General features: G+C 44.3%; 1 protein-coding gene across 8 annotated transcripts in view; it reads left to right on the plus strand.

The window, feature by feature from the left end:
- Positions 1–18,874, plus strand: part of LOC109889595 (neuron navigator 2) — a 140,711-nt gene that overhangs the window by 20,011 nt on the left and 101,826 nt on the right. For 4 of the 8 annotated variants that reach the window (XM_031823094.1, XM_031823095.1, XM_031823096.1 and 1 more), the window contains exon 1: positions 12,166–12,926. The exons of 1 other annotated variant lie outside the window; for it this stretch is intronic. In XM_031823094.1, coding sequence (XP_031678954.1) covers positions 12,669–12,926 — 258 coding nt within the window. In that variant the 5' untranslated portion in view covers positions 12,166–12,668. Of the gene's footprint in view, positions 1–12,165; positions 12,927–18,874 lie in introns of those variants that run through there. 3 more of the 8 variants (XM_031823100.1, XM_031823098.1, XM_031823101.1) reach the window with 2 other exon arrangements.

The following is an 18,874-nucleotide window of genomic DNA, read 5'->3' on the forward strand; positions in this document are numbered from 1 at the left end:
GGCATGCAATGCTGAGTTGCCCTCTTGGCTGACTGCATCTCAAGCACATCTTTTCAAATCAGATTGGGAAAAGATAACTATTTTGAATAGGTTCATTCATCCAAGTTAATCAATGATAGTTGTGGCAGTTATGTGTTACCAATGAGTTACCAAACTGAAATAACCAAAACGGAAACGGCTAAATTCTCGGTTCATAAACCTCACAGGCTGAGGCACTCATGCAGGACCCATCAAGCGTTTTATTTCAACTATTTTGTTGTGCTGTAATCTCATCAACCATGGTCAGGTCTGTCCATGTAATCCTGTATCACAGAGCTGTGCCAGAACCCTGGTAGGGAACGACTGGTCAGACAGGGAGAGAAGAAAGGAGGATGAAGGAATGAGAGGAGGAACAGAGTGGTGAATTTCGTTATACCCTGAGCGGGCACGGTCCTTCTCTATAAGGATCTAGTCTGGGATGTATGGAAACAGGGGATGTAGTGAAAGGGCACATTCTCTTTCCCCTCCCTCCCTCCTTTGTGAGGGGAGATTGAGCCAAGGTCCGTTAATAAATAAATAAGTGTGTGACTAAGGATCACCTCATGGTGATGTTTTTTCAAAGGGCAGAACCCCCCCCCCCCCCCCCTTCCACCTCCTTCCCCCTCTCTCTGGCTTCCTCCCTCCAAGGCTTTGCGTCGGTAAATAATAGATGAGGCGCCTGCAATACTCCACAATCACACAAGGTGACTGGACAGACTGCGAAGGGCCACAAGGTCTGGCCAGGTTTACAGGCACTAAACAGAAAGAAAGGAAAAAAGGAATACCGTCTGACTGTACATTGTTGTGCTTGTGTGATGGAGTGATTTGCGCGCTGAACGGAGTTTACTTGAGCGTCTCTGTACGTTGCAGTCGTGTGAATGTTTGATTATGTGCTATTGCATTATTCAAGGAGTTGTTTTGGAGGGTTGTATTATCGCATTTTTGAAGTAGTTGTTGTAGAGCACTGGCATGAAGGGAGAGAAAGGTCATTGAGGAAACCTGGTAAAAGTTCCTGGTACTTAAACAGTGATATTTGATCCCTTCAGCACAGTGCAGTGAAGGAGACCTCTTGTGTTCAGTCAGCACTCTCACTGTGTGGAGCTACAATCTAACCCACAGAACAGCTCAGTTCTACCCTGTTAACTTCACACACAGACATTGACGGGTTCCCAGCCTTATAAAGAACAAGGCATACATTCATGTCTCAATACCTCAACAGGATGAATTGTAATAGAAGAAATCTATCTTGTATTATTTCACTCAGGTCATTTTTATTCACACATATCAACATTTTAAAACACAGAGATTGAACATAGAGATACAAACAGGGGTTGACTCAGGGGAAAAGATAATGTGGGAGAAGTGCCCCTTTAATTCAAACAAATAAATGTTTTATGGAGTTTACCGTCAATCCAATAAGGGGTAACCTTGTTACCAGCCTGATAAGGTCGCGCATTTCTAGTGGCAAAGAAAGCATCAGTGTATGCTGCCCTCACTTGGCTCTTGTGGGTAGTACAGGAATCAATTCACCACAGTGTGTGAGTACAGCGGTGCAAAGGAAGGAGTAGCAACTGGAGTACTTTCATTAGGGGATGTAGTTAAGTCTCGTTCGCTCAGCACATGATATACTGTTCTGTACCTCCTGGTGGTCATGTTCTTATTTGGATTTGATTTGATTTGTAACCACAGCTGTGGTCCAACTGATGACCAACTGAATGACTTAAAAGAGCATGAACCTTTCCTGCCACACTCGGTTATCATGTAGAAGAGGCCCCTCACAGTCCAAACATATAAAGTTAGCTAAATATATATATTACTTAGTTATTGTTTGGTAATGAATAATGACATAAGATGTCCTCAGATTTGTGTGGCGTCAGTCTGTCCGTGATGATGTGTTATTGCTTTGTGGGTTTCCTGTCATTACTTTTAATAGAGTGGGTTGTAATAGGCCTGGTGACTGTGGCGGGCGGATGTTGGAGTAGATGGATGCCATAGTCCAGGGTACGGACTGACTTGAGTCAATAGTCTGCAATGCGCCCAGTCGCTAGGGCAACCATAGAAGTCGCGTAATTCAAGGCTGACTTGTTTTACCTCATGCGTTCATGGTGGCCTCTAACAATCAACTGAATGTCTGAATTGCCAATGTAACCTGCTTACTAGTCCTAATGCCCTGTAGATACGTCCAATGATGGAAATGTGGGATAAAGCTTTTCTTACTTCAAATGATTTAGATGTACAGTGCATTCGGAAAGTATTCAGACCCCTTGACTTTTTCCACATTTTGTTACATTACAGCCTTATTCTAAAATGGATTAAATAGTTTAAAAAAAAGTTTTTTAAATTTTTATACCCCTAATCAATGTACACACAATACCCCATAATGACACATCAAAACCAGGTTTTTAGAAATTCTTGCAAATTCATAAAACATAATAAATATTCAGACCCTTTACTCCGTACTTTGTTAAAGCACCTTTGACAGCGATTACAGCCTCGAGTCTGCTTGGGTATGACGCTAAAAGCTTGGCATACCTGTATTTGGGGAGTTTCCCACATTCTTCTCTGCAGATCCTCTCAAGCTCTGTCAGGTTGGATGGGGAGCGTCACTTAAAATATATTTTCAGGTCTCTCCAGTGATGTTTGATCGGGTTCAAGTCCAGACTGGGCCACTAGAGGACATTCAGAGACTTGTCCCGAAGTCACTCCTGCATTGTCTTGGCTGTGCGCTTAGGGTCGTTGTCCTGTTGGAAGGTGAACCTTCACCCCAGTCTGAGGTCCTGAGCACTCTGGAGCAGGTTTTCATCAAGGATCTCTCTGTACTTTGCTCCATTCATCTTTACCTCGATCCTGACTAGTCTCCCAGTTCCCTGCCACTGAAAAACATCCCCACAGCATGATGCTGTCACCACCATGCTTCACCGTAGGGATGGTGCCAGGTTTACTCCAGACGTGACACTTGGCATTCAGGCCAAAGTGTTCAATCTTGGTTTCATCAGATCAGAGAGTCTTGTTTCTCATGGTCTGAGAGTCTTTAGGAGCCTTTTGGTAAACTCCAAGCGGGCTGTCATGTGCTTTTTACTGAGGAGAGGCTTCCGTCTGGCCACTCTACCATAAAGGGCTGATTGGTGGAGTGCTGCAGAGATGGTTGTCCTCCTGGAAGGTTCTCCCATCTCCACAGAGGAACTCAGGAGCTTTGTCAGAGTGAACATCGGGTTCTTGTTCACCTCCCTGACCAAGGCCCTTCTCCCCCGGATTGCTCAGTTTGGCCAGGCTCTAGGAAGAGTTTTGGTGGTTCCAAACTTCTTCCATTTAAGAATGATGGAGACCACTGTGTTCTTTGGGACCTTCAATGCTGCAGAAATTCTTCGGTACCCTTCCCCAGATCTGTGCCTCAACACAATCCTATCTTGGAGCTCTACGGACAATTCCTTCGGCATCATGGCTTGGTTTTTGCTCTGTCTTGCACTGTCAACTGTGGAACATTATACAGACAGGTGTGTGCCTTTCCAAATCATGTCCAATCAATTTATGGGTATGTGGGACGCTAGCGTCATAGGACTTCAAGTCATAGGACTTCATGTTACACAATACATGTATGTTTTGTTCGGTAAAGTTCATATTTATATCCAAAAATCAGAGTTTACATTGTCGTGTTATGTTCAGTAGTTCCAAAACATCTGGTGATTTTGCCGAGAGCCACATCAATTTACAGAAATACTCATAATAAACATTGCTAAAAGATACAACTGTTATGCATGGAATTTTAGATCCACTTCTCCATAATGCAACCGCTGTGTCGAATTTCAAAAAAACTTTATGGAAAAAGCACACCATGCAATAATCTGAGTACAGCGCTCGGAGACCAAAACAACCCAAACAGATATCCGCCATGTTGTGTAGTCAACAGAAGTCAGAAATAGCATTATAAATATTCACTTACCTTTGATGATCTTCATCAGAATGCACTCCCAGGAATCCCAGTTCCACAATAAATGTTTGATTTTTTCGATAAAGTTCATAATTTATGTCCAAATACCTCCTTTTTTTCGCGCGTTTAGCCTAGTAATCAAAATTCATGACGCGCGATCACTAGGTGCAGACGAAAAGTCAAAAAGTTCCATTACAGTCAGTAGAAACATGTCAAACGATGTATAGAATCAATCTTTAGGATGTTTTTAACATAAATCTTCAATAATGTTCCAACCGGAGAATTCCTTTGTCTGTAGAATTGCAATGGAACACAAGCTAACTATCACGTGAACGCGCATGGTCAGCTCGTGGCTCTCTGGCAGACCACTGACTCAATCCCCCCTCCTTCACAGTAGAAGCCTCAAACAAGGTTCTAAAGACTGTTGAAGTCTAGTGGAATCATTAGGAAGTGCAATATGACCCCACAGACACTGTGTATTCAATAGGAAAAGAGTTGAAAAACTACAAACCCACTTCCTGGTTGGATTTTTTCTCAGGTTTTTGCCTGCCATATGAGTTCTGTTATACTCACAGACATCATTCAAACTGTTTTAGAAACTTCAGAGTGTTTTCTATCCAATGCACATTCTAGCTTTTATGGCTGAGTAGCAGGCAGTTTAATTTGGGCACGCTTTTTATCCAAAATTCCCAATGCTGCCCCCTACCCTAGAGAAGTTAACATAGGTGGACTCCAATGAAGTTGTAGAAACATCTCAAGGATTATCAGTGGCAAAAGGATGCCACTGAGCTCAATTTTGAGTCTCATAGCAAAGGGGCTGAATACTTATGTAAATAAGGTATCTGTTTTTATTTTTAATACATTTTTTTTTTAAATCGAAAAACCTGTTTTCTGCTTTGTCATTATAGGGTATTGTGTGTAGATTTATAAAAGGGAAAACAAGTATTTCATCAATTTTAGAATACGTCTGTAATGTAACTTGGAAAAATCTAAGTGGTCTGAATACTTTCCGAATGCACTGTACTTCTAAACACCAGTCACACCAGAGACACCGTAACAAGGTATTTGACAATGTCACAAGTTCATAACAATATCACAAGTTGATAATATTAATACTGTGTTTAGGGGGTTGCTATAGCTATCCTCGTCAAAGGCCTCTTTATGTCCGAGGAGACTCTGTGAGCTGCGATGTTCACCAGAACCAGCAATAGCTGCTCTAATCTATTGGCATTGGTCCAGAAGAAGTGTCTTAAGGGTCTTCACACATCTGCTTCCTCTCTCCCTGTGCCCTCTCTCGCGCCACCTTAATGCCCTCCTGTTCCCAGCACTATTTATATACCCTTTTTTATCGACAGGATGACAGCACTCTTCACTGCTGAAGCTTTCCTGGCTGCCCCTTTGACCTGAACCAGCCAGGGAAAGAATGCCGACCGTGATGCACTGTTCTGTGGGTGTTAGTCTGCTGTCAATCACACAGGGTTTTTGCTGTTAGAAAACGTTGATATGAATAGTCCTTGGGTAAGGTTTCCATTATGAATAGTCCTTGGGTAAGGTTTCCATTATGAATAGTCCTTGGGTAAGGTTTCCATTATGAATAGTCCTTGGGTAAGGTTTCCATTATGAATAGTCCTTGGGTAAGGTTTCCATTATGAATAGTCCTTGGGTAAGGTTTCCATTATGAATAGTCCTTGGGTAAGGTTTCCATTATGAATAGTCCTTGGGTAAGGTTTCCATTATGAATAGTCCTTGGGTAAGGTTTCCATTATGAATAGTCCTTGGGTAAGGTTTCCATTATGAATAGAACGTGCAGTATTAGCACGCGCTCCAGCAGGTATAACTCTCTGGCCACCCCCAAAACCAATTCTTTCTTTGGCCGCCTATCCTTCCAGTTCTCTGCTGCCAATGACTGGAACGAACTACAAAAATCTCTGAAACTGGAAACACTTATCTCCCTCACTAGCTTTAAGCACCAACTGTCAGAGCAGCTCACAGATTACTGCACCTGTACATAGCCCATCTATAATTTAGCCCAAACAACTACCTCTTTCCCTACTGTATTTATTTTATGTATTTATTTATTTGGCTCCTTTGCACCCCATTATTTTTTATTTATTCTTTGCTCATTCTTCCATTGCAAATCTACCATTCCAGTGTTTTACTTGCTATATTGTATTTACTTTGCCACCATGGCCTTTTTTTGCCTTTACCTCCCTTCTCACCTCATTTGCTCACATCGTATATAGACTTGTTTATACTGTATTATTGACTGTATGTTTGTTTTACTCCATGTGTAACTCTGTGTCGTTGTATGTGTCAAACTGCTTTGCTTTATCTTGGCCAGGTCGCAATTGTAAATGAGAACTTGTTCTCAACTTGCCTACCTGGTTAAATAAAGGTGAAATAAAATAAAATAAAAATTAAGGCTACTGAGTTTTGGATCTTTTCAGTCAAGACTCTCTTTTTATTTTATTTTTTATTTTTTTAACCTTTATTTAACTAGTTGAGGACAAATTCTTATTTACAATGATGGCCTACCAAAAGGCAAAAGGCCTCCTGCGGGGACGGGGGCTGGGATAAATACATTTAAATATATATATATATATGACAAAACACACATCACCACAAGAGAGACAACAAAACACAACATGAAGAGAGACCTAAGACAACAACACAGCATGGCTGATCCACCACTGATCCAGCTGATGTTATTGGTGAAGCATGTATAGCACCTGTGTTGTACTCTCACATGCGATCAGATGCTCACCATGTGAATATTGGACACGTAACTGTAAGCCACTTCATGCAGGCAACAGCTTGAGGCGGTTGTTTACCATTCAGGTCTGTTGCTGCCCTATCACTATAGAACAAAACTGTTGTGTTGGTGATGTTGATACAGTACGTGAGCTCTGTAAGTGGATTGAGGTGTTGGAGGATGCAGAACAGGTGGTGTGCAATGTGTGCCCCCCCCACCCCCCCGCCCCCCCCCCCCCCCCACCCAGTGAACATCCCTATAATATACTACGCCTAGTCAAAGCATCCATACATTAATATCTCTGCCCCTGGCCCCTCTATCTTTCTACCAGAAACTTTCCCGCTCCCTCTGTGTCATTGCTGTTCATGTGCCTTCGTTGGAAGCTCCGCTACGTGACTAAAACCCGAATGGCCTGGCGGTGACGCGCTGTCTACAGCGGGGATGGGAAGCGCGGGGCCCCCCATTGACTTTAGTCACTCACACTCAGATATCGTATATATGATGCTGGGAAATAGGGATGTCACTTTGGTCATAACTTACACCGTTAATTGAGTTTAATATGATGATTAAATACAGCCATATTAGCTCATCTCTATAAGTCTGAACATCTCTTCAGCCACATCTATGGATTTATGAGGGGAAGTTCAGCAGACTGGCTCATTGAAAGGAGACCATATGTCTCTTGGCATGAAATGGTGGCCTGCGGATCAATCCGTTTAGCAGCATACTGTGTTATTGATAGGCAGATGTATCAACAGCTTTTCAGCTCAGTACCTTGGGTTTTCCTGTGGGGTAGAGAACAGGAGATGTCTGAATGTCTCCATCTCTGACCCAGTCCGGGCCCTTTAGCCACCATGAGTAGCAAAGACCGAGGTTCAAAATCTGGAAACATCCTTTCCCATAAAAAAAGATTTCTCACAGGTACTTTCTCTCAGATGTTCTCTGGTCAGTCTCTCGTATGTGAAGATCATTGATATAGTCTGGTTTTCACATCGTCGATCTCATCTAGCGCCTTTCGTAAAAGAGCTTCTGAAGCTGAGCAGCCTGGTCAGCCAAGACGACAGTGTGCCAGAACAATTACGCACCATATTATTATAGTCTGTAAAACTTTTAAACCTCAAAAAAAAATAAAAAATGCTGGCCAATGGTAAAATACTTGCTTCATTACGCCATTAACCTAAAATATTGCCAATGGACACAGCCTACTGACTTCCTCGTATTAACCCCTGCCAGTTGCAGTCTGACTATACTGTGGTGTATAAAAGCCCATCAGAGAGGAGCTGAGCTGGGGAGGCGACAGAGAGCCCTGGCTTACTGACCCAGTGGTGGTAGCGCCATCCTGCCCTGCTTCCACCTAAACCCTTAAGGGGATTATTTGCTGACTGGGCACTCATCTTGTAATCTAATCATGGGATTTTCATGAAAGTGGAATTAACCGTGTTGCCAGCGTGCCGTCTGCCGCCTTTTTACAACATTTAAAACCCCAAATGCTATGGTGGAAGTGGGACCGACTGGGGCGACCTTTGACCTCTGATATAGTCGGAGGGAGGTTGACGTTACAACCATCTGTCAATAACGAGTTATTTACATCCGGATGTGGAATTGTGGCCAAATCCAGTGTGTAGGGGTTAATGCACCACATTCACAGAGTCGATTTGATATCCCCTCTTCGTAGGTCATTTTACGGTTTTATAAAGTGGCAGACAGTATTGTGGCAGGCAGCCTGTTTGCTTAACATAGAAATGTATTGCACTGTACCTTTTGCGTCTTGTTGTCCTCCATATCTAGTCTTGGTCTGTTAATTGCTGCTGTCATCGCTAAATGTTCATTTGGGCCTCTGTCTGTGTAACATCACCAGAGGACGATATGTGTCTGTTTTAATCGGCGGCACGTGCTGCTGTCATCCAGAAAGCAGAAGGGGAGGAGGGTGGCCAGGGTGGCGCGGCAGCGTCACCACCCTGTAGGCACTCACTCAGTTGGCACCCACCCTATCTGCTGTGCGGCCCCCACTCAGGACAGGATACAGCCAGGGTGATAGTGCTGCTGTCACTGCAGGCCCTCCCAACGCCAGAGAGGTCAGTAGGGCTTCCTCTGCACTGAATCACAGGTTAAACACATCCCCAGACAGCCACACTTAGACAGTTACACGCACACACACGCTCGTGAAGACAGTCACACACGCATGTACTCATTCAGCTAGTTCATTCAGCTCTCAGCTGCATACGAAGGATTTTGTCCACACTCACAGTGAAGTGTCAGATTGTTGGTTTGGTAGAACTCACCTGGTTACTCTTGACTCATTGGCTGGCAGGACTGAGGTGACTGAATCGGTGAGGTAGGCGATATAAATGAGTGACAGGGTTCAGGGAAAAAACCTTCTGATGTCATGTTGTCTTCAGCTCCCATTGTTATCACCAGCCCAACAACCCAACGGGACTGACCCAACCAGTTCGGCACGGCTGGTTGGGTCAGATTTGAGCAGGTGCCCAGAGGCCATCTGAAATATGCTCATCTCTCTCTTCCTCTCACTCTTTCTCATTCTCTCTCTAAAGGATGGAATAAGTCACTCCGGTGTGCTTTTCTGAAAAATCAGCCCTTGATTTCTCATCTGTAGCAAGTCTCCGCGGTCCCCGGCAACGACACAGTTAGACCACACCTGAATGACTAGGGATGGGCATTTGAGATTTTGTTGACTGTTGAAGTACTCACATGATTTTTTTTCTTCTAGTACTCGAATGAAGAAGAAAAAAAAAACATGTTGAACACCTGGCCCCTACTGGAGAAAACAATGAGCGTATTTATCTATAAGCCAACAGTGCACAACAACCCCCAATTTATTACAGATAACAAATCCTCATTTGCCCCATATACTGTATATTCAGTCAATGGGTGCCATTTAAAATTCATTTATTGATGCCATAATGAGCTGTGTTACCGGTTCAGGCTCTGGCGTGGTCACAGCGGCGCTTTTGCAGTGCCAAATGATGTGACGCGCGATTGCTGCTGCTTGTTCCCCTCCGAGAAAGTTTCTTGGTGCTTGATTACCATGTGATTTGTCAGGGAGCTGATCGTGCTGTGATAGGAGAGCTTCCTAGCGATAGGGAACGAACGCAGGCCGAGGGTACATCTGTGCGCACGTGTTCACGCCACAGTGACAAGATGGAGAAACCAGACATGTGCTCCAAACGAAATACAAGGAGGAAATTGACATAAAACTGGTAAACATAATTCAAGAAATCACAGCGTTGGGCAGTTTGTGAGCTCTCCAAACAACGTGTCCACTGTGAGAATGAGAACGGTACTATTAATACAGTACCAGTCAAAAGTTTGGACACCTACTCATTCAAGGGTTTTTCTTTACTTTTACTATTTTCTACATTGTAGAATAATAGTGAAGACATCCAAACTTGAGAGAATGTCAAGAGTGTGGAAATCTGCCATCTATAAGGGCACAAGTCGAGACCCAAATGAGCTCCGATATTTATTATAACAAAAGGGGTAGGCAAAAGGCAGGTTGGGTACAGGCAAGAGTTCATAAACCAGGTCAGAGTCCAAACGGTACCAGGCGATAAGCAGGTTCGAGGTCAGGACAGGCAAGGATTCAATAACCAGGTCAAATCAAATCAAATCAGAGTCTAAACGGTACAAGACGATAGGCAGGCTCGAGGTCAGGGGCAGGCAGAGTGGTCAGGCAGGCGGGCTGGGAAAAGAGACTGAGAAAAGCAGGAGCTGAGACACTAAAAAGCTGGTTGACTTGACAAACAAGACGAACTGGCACGGAGTGACAGGAAACACAGGGATAAATACACCTGGGGGTAATAAGCGACACCTGGAGGGGGTGGAGACAAGCACAAGGACAGGTGAAACAGATCAGGGCGTGACAGTCATCAAGGCAAAGGGTGGTTACTTTGAAGAATCTAAAATGTAAAATATAGTTGACACGTGTTTAACACTTTCTTTGGTTACGACATGATTCCATATGTGTTATTTCATAGTTTTCATAGTTTTGATGTCTTCACTATTATTCTACAATGTAGAAAATGGTAAAAATAAATAAATAAAGAAAAACCCTTGAATGAGTAGGTGTGTCCAAACTTTGGGCTGGTACTGTACATTGAATGAATAGAAATGACCGTAACCAAACATTTTAGATAAATGAGGAAATGGTAAAGATGGTAGCCTACATTGTACTGCTGGTGATACTTCGGATGGATGGTGGGGAATTCATGAACATTGACAAACAATTCATGCCGTGAAAACAATGAATGTGCTCATTAGTGGAGAAAGACGTGCCTTGTGCGTCTTCGCCGCACAGTATTTGAAAAAAAAAGGCCTCTCTATGACCCTATCAGAGAGGTCACGACACAGCGGGGTCACTGTGCTGCCCGGGTGATCAGTGAGGTGAACGTTTTAGTCGGCACGAACACAAACACATACACAGAATGGGGATCAGGCTCATCAACACTGTAGTAACAGGCACACGTAGACCTCTAAAGCACATTCATTTCTATTCATTTCTATAATACACGTGAACTATTCAATCAATACGCAGGTGTGTAGGATAGAAACAAAGGCAAACTAGCTAGGTCTTGTACAAACAACAGATGACAGTGAATGAGAGTGGAGGGTTGGTTGACTGCGACCAACTCTTTTCACGCCACCTCGATGCAAAGTGATCGTCGTAGCAGGTTAGGAGAGCGTTTTTGCTAACCCTAACCTTAACCTCAGACTCCTAACCTCCTATTAATTATCCTAAACTGCGATGAAAAGGTCATTTTGGTTATCAAAGTGGTGTGAAAAGATGGCCCAGTGGACTATCAATCAGCCTGTGGTTTCTCCAGATTGTATGACCTTTGACTTGCTTTCACGGCAAGGGGGATAGACAGTCCTTTTAGAGGAGGATGAAAAACCTCAGCCTATGGATGGTTTGTGTTGAAACAGAGTTAGAGAGAGTTCTGTTTGACTTAGACCCATAGGGATTACAGGGTTCAATCCACCGGCTGGAGGAACTGCTGGCTGCAGCACTATTTGAAACCTCACAAAGCTTCTGCCTGGGCTGGCTCTGAATAATAACACCCCCCCTTCTGTCTGCTGACTGAAAGTTTACATGACACTGAGAATCAACCGTACAGAATTACAAAGAACATAGAAAAGCACTTGATAACGTCATATTCATCCCTATGACCATCCAAATTGTTCTGGCACTGTGGAGTTAACAGTTGAGTTCAAAGCCGTGGGGAGCATAATATAAAACCCAGGGAGGGGGCATCAGAACTGGAGCCCCTCCCCTCCTGCAGAGATCAGCAGAACCCAGAAACCCTACTCTCTTTTATACAGCAACACTGGGCCAATTAGAATCGGGCTCCTCTCCCACTTCTCAGTATCAGTGTACAGAGAGAAAGAGAAAGAGAAAGAGAAAGAGAGAAAGAGAAAGAGAGAGAGAGAGAGAGAGAGAGAGAGAGAGAGAGAGAGAGAGAGAGAGAGAGAGAGAGAGAGAGAGAGAGACTGTCTCCATTGACTACTTGACAAGCTGAGGAAGGAGGAGGAGGATACTGCTGTACGTCCCTCCAGGCTGCCACCCAACGGTGTTTAGTCATTAGAGTCTCTAAGACACTTCTGCTGTCTGCCTGGACAAACAGAGCTCTGATCTCTCCGAGCGTCGCATCCAGAGCCGTTTCCAAAGGTTTACTATTGGACTGTGTGTGTGTGTGTGTGTGTGTGTGTGTGTGTGTGTGTGTGTGAGAGAGTTTTGGTGAGTTTGTGTGTACCACAAAGATCCTCCTGCTGTACATGTCTATATGTAGGCTGAGCTACCCCAGCTGTGGAGCTTCTGTGTGAGAGTATGGCTGCTTTTGGCCAACCTTCCTAGAAAGCAGCGGAGAGAGAGAGAGAGAGAGAAAGGGAGAGAGGGAGATTTGGAGTGCTTGTATGTGTGTGAGTGTGTGGAGAGGTTTCTGAGATGAGTGGAAGATGCTGGCAATTCTGGTCGCCTCTAAGATGAAGTCAGGACTACCCAAACCGGTGCACAGCGCCCTGCCCATCCCTCAGGCACAGAACCTTGCCAGGTCCAGGACCTCCAGCCCTCACAGGGCCAGACCTCCAGCCCTCAGACACAGCCCCCTGAAAGCCCTTCACCGGCAGGGAGAGGGCCAGGGAAAGGGAGAGACGACCCCCACCCCCAACAGAAGCTTCTCCACCGCAGAGAGTGAAGACCGAGAGGACCCTCAGGTCAGAGCACTGTTCTTCTCAATCTCATATTTGTTACGTGCTAAAAAGACCAAACCTGGAGTGAACTGGGATAAAATATAGGACCTCTGCACCTGTTCAGCATGTGTAATTGGACAACGAACACTATCGGCGTTTGCAGCTGCTGTGTGTATAGGAGAGATGCAGGCTAATGTGTCTAAGGCACATAATGATGAATGGCATGTGTGTGTGTGTGTGTGGTAAGTAATGTAAACATATGTCACAGGTTAAAGCATTAGTCACATGTTGTTTAAGGCAGTGAAGAGGAGGAGTTAGTACTCTAATCAGACGGTCATTCAGCGGTGCACATAGAGAACAACGACTCTTCCCTTGTCCCTGTCACTACTATGTGGAGTTTGTGTCGTATTTAACTAGGCAAGTCAGTTTAGAAGAAATTCTGATTTACAATGACTGCCTAACCCGGCCGACGCCGGGCCAATTGCGCACCGCCCCAAACGGGACTCCCAATCACGAGCCAGATTTGATACAGCCTGGATTCAAACCAGGGACTGTAGTGGCCAACTCTTGCACTGACACCGCTGTGCCACTCATGGAGCCCCATGCAAGGAAGTGTTTGTTTGAAATCTTCTGTATGTAATGCATTCATTTCAATAGATATCTAATTCTCTTCGACGTACCTTAGTTACTTTCTCACAGGGAAATTTGAAAAGACTAAGGTTCGCAGTGAGAACAGAATACAACAGCAGGGTTTGGCCTCATGGCAGTTGCTGGTGTGAGAATTTTACCCCCTTATGTTGGCCTGTGTGAGTGGCAGGCAGATGTGTGAGTGGCAGGCAGATGTGTGAGTGGCAGGCAGATGTGTGAGTGGCAGGCAGATGGACTCTACACACCTGGTCTGGCTGATGTTGTCTGCTAACGTATGCCTTTATATTCGTATATTTGCAGAACTGTACAAAGATTATAGTTCAACTGAAAGTGACTATAGATTATAGTCCAGGAGTGCCGGTCTTGTGTCTATATTGCTGGCCTGGCCATGTATAGCCTATATGTAGCCTATGTGAATTTGGCCTATCCCATAGCCTACTGTCCCAGGCAGGCAGCAGGAGCTGATGTTCTGCTTCATGTGGTGGGGAGGATGAAAGATTCCTGCATAGTCTATCATTACACAGTGAGAGTGAACAGCGGTCAGGGGGTTTTCTCCAGCACTCTATTTGGAGTAGCAGTACTGTGCTGTGGCTCAGTGTGCTCCACACTGCAGCCCGGCTACAGAGTTCATGGGGCTGGGGGGCCAGGGGGCCCACTGGAGAGGAAACGGGAACACACAAGCGCAGAATAAAATGGTAATATTTCCTTTTTATTTTGTTGGCGTACCCTAATGGGGGACATATGGTGAAAGATTAGAATGAAAATACCTCTTTCTGGGATTGGTACATTATGGAATCATGAGTTAGCCCGTGTGGTGTTTTGTGGCGTAGAACTACCAGACACAGACGTCAATTCAATGTCTATTCCACGTTGGTTGGGGTCTGCAACCGCTCGTTCGGTCCTACCAGGAAGAGAGAATCCCTTTAAGACACCACCACAGCAGTAAACACACATCCAGCTGGCCTGCACTGACGTCCAGCCGAACACCACCACAGCCTTCTTCTGCAGTAAACACACATCCAGCTGGCCTGCATTGACGTCCAGCCGAACACCACCACAGCCTTCTTCTGCAGTAAACACACATCCAGCTGGCCTGCACTGACGTCCAGCCGAACACCACCACAGCCTTCTTCTGCAGTAAACACACATCCAGCTGGCCTGCACTGACGTCCAGCCGAACACCACCACAGCCTTCTTCTGCAGTAAACACACATCCAGCTGGCCTGCACTGACGTCCAGCTGAACACCACCACAGCCTTCTTCTGCAGTAAACACACGTCCAGCTGGCCTGCACTGACTTCCAGCCGAACACCACCACAGACAGGGTTCCATTCCACCAGGATGGTTACGTGTTTATTTATGTGAGGATCAGATGAACACCACCGATGGTCTGAAGTGGTGCCGTAATGCATATGGTTTGGTTGGGTGGAGTAATGCTCGGTTGCTCTCTGCAATACTACGTCCAAAGAAAAAGCAGGATCAGATGCAGCCTAATTCTGGATGAGTTATTTGTGTGTGAGTGCGTGCGTGTGCATGCATTCGTGTGTGTGTGTGTGTGTGTGTGTGTAGGACATTAATAATGAAATAGAGTGGCTTTGAGGGAGGAAGAGGAGGATGGGGGAACAGTAACATGATGTGTTAGAATAGATTACCTCTGGTCCACTGACACATGGGATGCACTGGCCACACACACACACACACACACACACACACACACACACACACACACACACACACACACACACACACACACACACACACACACACACACACACACACACACACTCCAACACTGCCCCCTAGTGTTGGCTTTTCCCACCTGGACAGGACAGGATATAGACGAGGGAGCTGGTGGACCATAGAGTTTAGACTAGTTTATTTTATTTTAATTTGTACAAATAGAGAGACAGTTTGTGACAGAGGGAAAAAGCACAAAAGGGCTTGTGGAGTAGCCTCCACCTAATGACCGTAAATCAAACATATTCAGCAGTGTGGACAAAGAAACAAATCATAAAATAAAAACTAGACGCAAAAGAGATACAAATCAAATCAAACAAATCTAAACAGAAAGTCAAGCTACTGGGGGTGTAGAACTGTGATGGACAATAGGTGCCTCTTGATATTTTGTTAAACAATGACGGTGTTAGACATGACTAATGCTTATGAATGGACACCCCAGCTGGATGGTGAAAGCGGTGCTCGCCTCATTCAATGTTATATCAAGAATATTCTCACTCTCTGCCGCACTTTGTGAGATGTAAGAAAGAGGATCGACACCATAGCGATAGATGGAGTATGTTTTAGTATGGGAAGCGCCATTGATGACTTTCAGCATTTTGAAGTAGCTAACTGGGTGGGACTTCCTATGGGTTAAGAAAGATCATATAATTCCGTCCAGGTCATCGGGAGGGATCAGCCAATGAATTATACTCTCAAGCAAACATTTCATAACTGCAGGTGGCAGTAAATCACCCACCTTGGCTTTATACCTGTTCAAACAACACACTACAGGTGGCAGTAAATCACCCACCTTGGCTTTATACCTGTTCAAACAACACACTACAGTTGGCAGTATTCATCTTTTCAGTTTGTTTGCCAACTCATGGAAGTAGTAGATTAATAAAATGTACTACTCACAGACACCATAATGGGACAGATACAATGATTTAACGTCTAAGTCTAGGATCTACACACCCCTTCGCTGTCTGGTTGGAGAGGTAACTTAAGCCCTGAGCCTTTTGTTTTCAGTGGTAGCTAGATATAAATGGCTGTTCAAATCAAATTGTATTAGTCACATGCGCCGCATACAACAGTGAAATGCTTACTTACGAGCCCCCGACCAACAATGCAGTTTCAAAAAATACGGACAAGAATAAGAGATAAAAGTAACAAGTAATTAAAGAGCAGCAGTAAAACAACAATAGCGAGACTATATACAGGTGGGTACCGGTACAGAGTCAATGTGCGGGTGCATCAGTTAGTTGAGGTAGTATGTACATGTAGTTTGAGTTATTGAAGTGACTATGCATAGATGACAACAACAGAGAGTAGCAGCAGTGTAAAGAAGGGGGGTGGAGCAATGCAAATTGTCTGGGTGGCCATTTGATTTAGATGTTCAGGAGTCTTATGATTTGGGGGTAGAAGCTGTTTAGAAGCCTCTTGGACCTAGACTATGCACTCCGGTACCACTTGCCATGCGGTAGCAGAGAGGACAGTCTATGACTAGGGTGGCTGGAGTCTTTGACCATTTTTAGCACCTTCCTCTGACACCGCCTGGTATAGAGGTCCTGGATGGCAGGAAGCTTGGCCCCAGTGATGAACTGGGCCGTTCGCACTACCTTTAGTGCCTTGCGGACCTGTTTAAAAAAAACTTTGAAAAAAATAAATAAAAAATAAAAACTTTTAAAAAATACAAATAAAGTGGTGCGTGTATATGTATTCCCGCCTTTTGCTACGAAGCCCCTAAATAAGATCTGGTGCAACCAATTACCTTCAGAAGTCACATAATTAGTTAAATAAAGTCCACCTGTGTACAATCTAAGTGTCACATGATCTCAGTATATATACACCTGTTCTGAAAGGCCCCAGAGTCTGCAACACCACTATGCAAGGGGCACCACCAAGCACGCGACACCATGAAGACCAATGAGCTCTAAAAACAGGTCAGGGACAACGTTTTGGAGAAGTACAGATCAGGGTTGAGATATAAAAAATATCCGAAACTTTGAACATCCCACGGAGCACCATTAAATCCATTATTAAAAAATTGAAAGAATATGGCACCACAACAAACCTGCCAAGTGAGGGCCGCCCACCAAAACTCACAGACCAGGCAAGGAGGGCATTAATCAGAGGCAAAAAAGAGACCAAAGATAACACTGTAGGAGCTGCAAAGCTCTGGTCAGATGAGACTAAAATTTAGCTTTTTGGCCATCAAGAAAAACTCTGTCTGGCACAAACCCAACACCTCTCATCACCCTAAGATAACCATCCCCACAGTGAAGCATGGTGGTGGCAGCATCATGCTGTGAGGATATTTTTCATCGGCAGGGACTGGGAAACTGGTCAGAATTGAAGGAATGATGGATGGCGCTAAATACAGGGACATTCTTGAGGGAAACCTGTTTCATTCTTCCAGAGATTTGAGACTGGGACTGAGGTTCACCTTCCAACAGGACAATGATTATAAGCATACTGCTAAAGCAACACTCGAGTGGTTTAAAGGGAAACATTTAAATGTCTAGAATGGCCTGGTCAAAGCCCAGACCTCAATCCAATTGAGAATCTGTGGTATGACTTAAAGATTGCTGTACACCAGCGGAACTCATACTACTTGAAGGAGATGGAGCAGTTTTGCATTGAAGAAAGGGCAAAAATCCCAGTGTCTCGATGTGCCAAGTTTATAGAGACATACCCCAAGAGACTTGCAGCTGTAATTTCTGCAAAGGGTGGCTCTACAAAGTGTTCCGTTTTTTGTCTTATTTCTTGTTTGTGGAAGGCATGTTGTGTAAATCAAGTGATACAAACCCCCCAAAAAACTATTTTAATTCCAGGTTGTAAGGGAACAAAATAGGAAAAAATGCCAAGGGTGTGAATACATTCGCAAGTCACTGTAGTTGGTCCAGAGTTTTTTTCCCCCTCTGGTTGCACATTTAACATGCTGATAGAAATGTAAGTTTCCTTGCATTAAAGTTTCTGAAAGCAATGTGCACATTTGTAACTATTTATCTATATTGAGCTTCATGAGCTACTTGATTGGTTTGTGACTTTTCATTGACCCTATTGTTGCGTTGTGTTTTGTTCCATAGTGAAAGTCATAGCTTTATCTATAGGAGACAGCCTGAGATTTTAGTGTCAAACTCATCACCCTTTTTTTTTTCATGCAAATTCACCAGAAACAGGTCAGCGAAACACCATGCAGGAAACAGAATAGCAAACTTGTGTTGTGCTCTTTGCTGTTTTGTAATGTCTTTATAGTACCTTGAAAGGTGTACATTTCTTAAAACCATCTTTCTCTGCCAGGCTACTTTCTGTTGTCCACATTAAGCGCTCTACCTACCCTCGATCACCTGTTCAGTTTTGCCATTCAAACCCACAGATTTTCTTCATCTGTTTCACTTTCATGTCCGATTACCTGTCTGGTGCCTCCCTCTTAACCCCCTGGTAACTCCTCTTAACCCCATGGTGAAGTACTTATCCCCCTGGTTCTCATAGAGTGTGAACTCTGGGTGGATCTGTATTATCTAGCTACAGTATAAGCATAATAATCTCATAAACAGTTTGGGGGAAAAAAGTGTAGACTATTTTCCGTCAGATCAAACAGA

The sequence above is a fragment of the Oncorhynchus kisutch genome, linkage group LG4 (assembly GCF_002021735.2).
Source record: "Oncorhynchus kisutch isolate 150728-3 linkage group LG4, Okis_V2, whole genome shotgun sequence".
Lineage (NCBI taxonomy): Eukaryota > Metazoa > Chordata > Actinopteri > Salmoniformes > Salmonidae > Oncorhynchus > Oncorhynchus kisutch.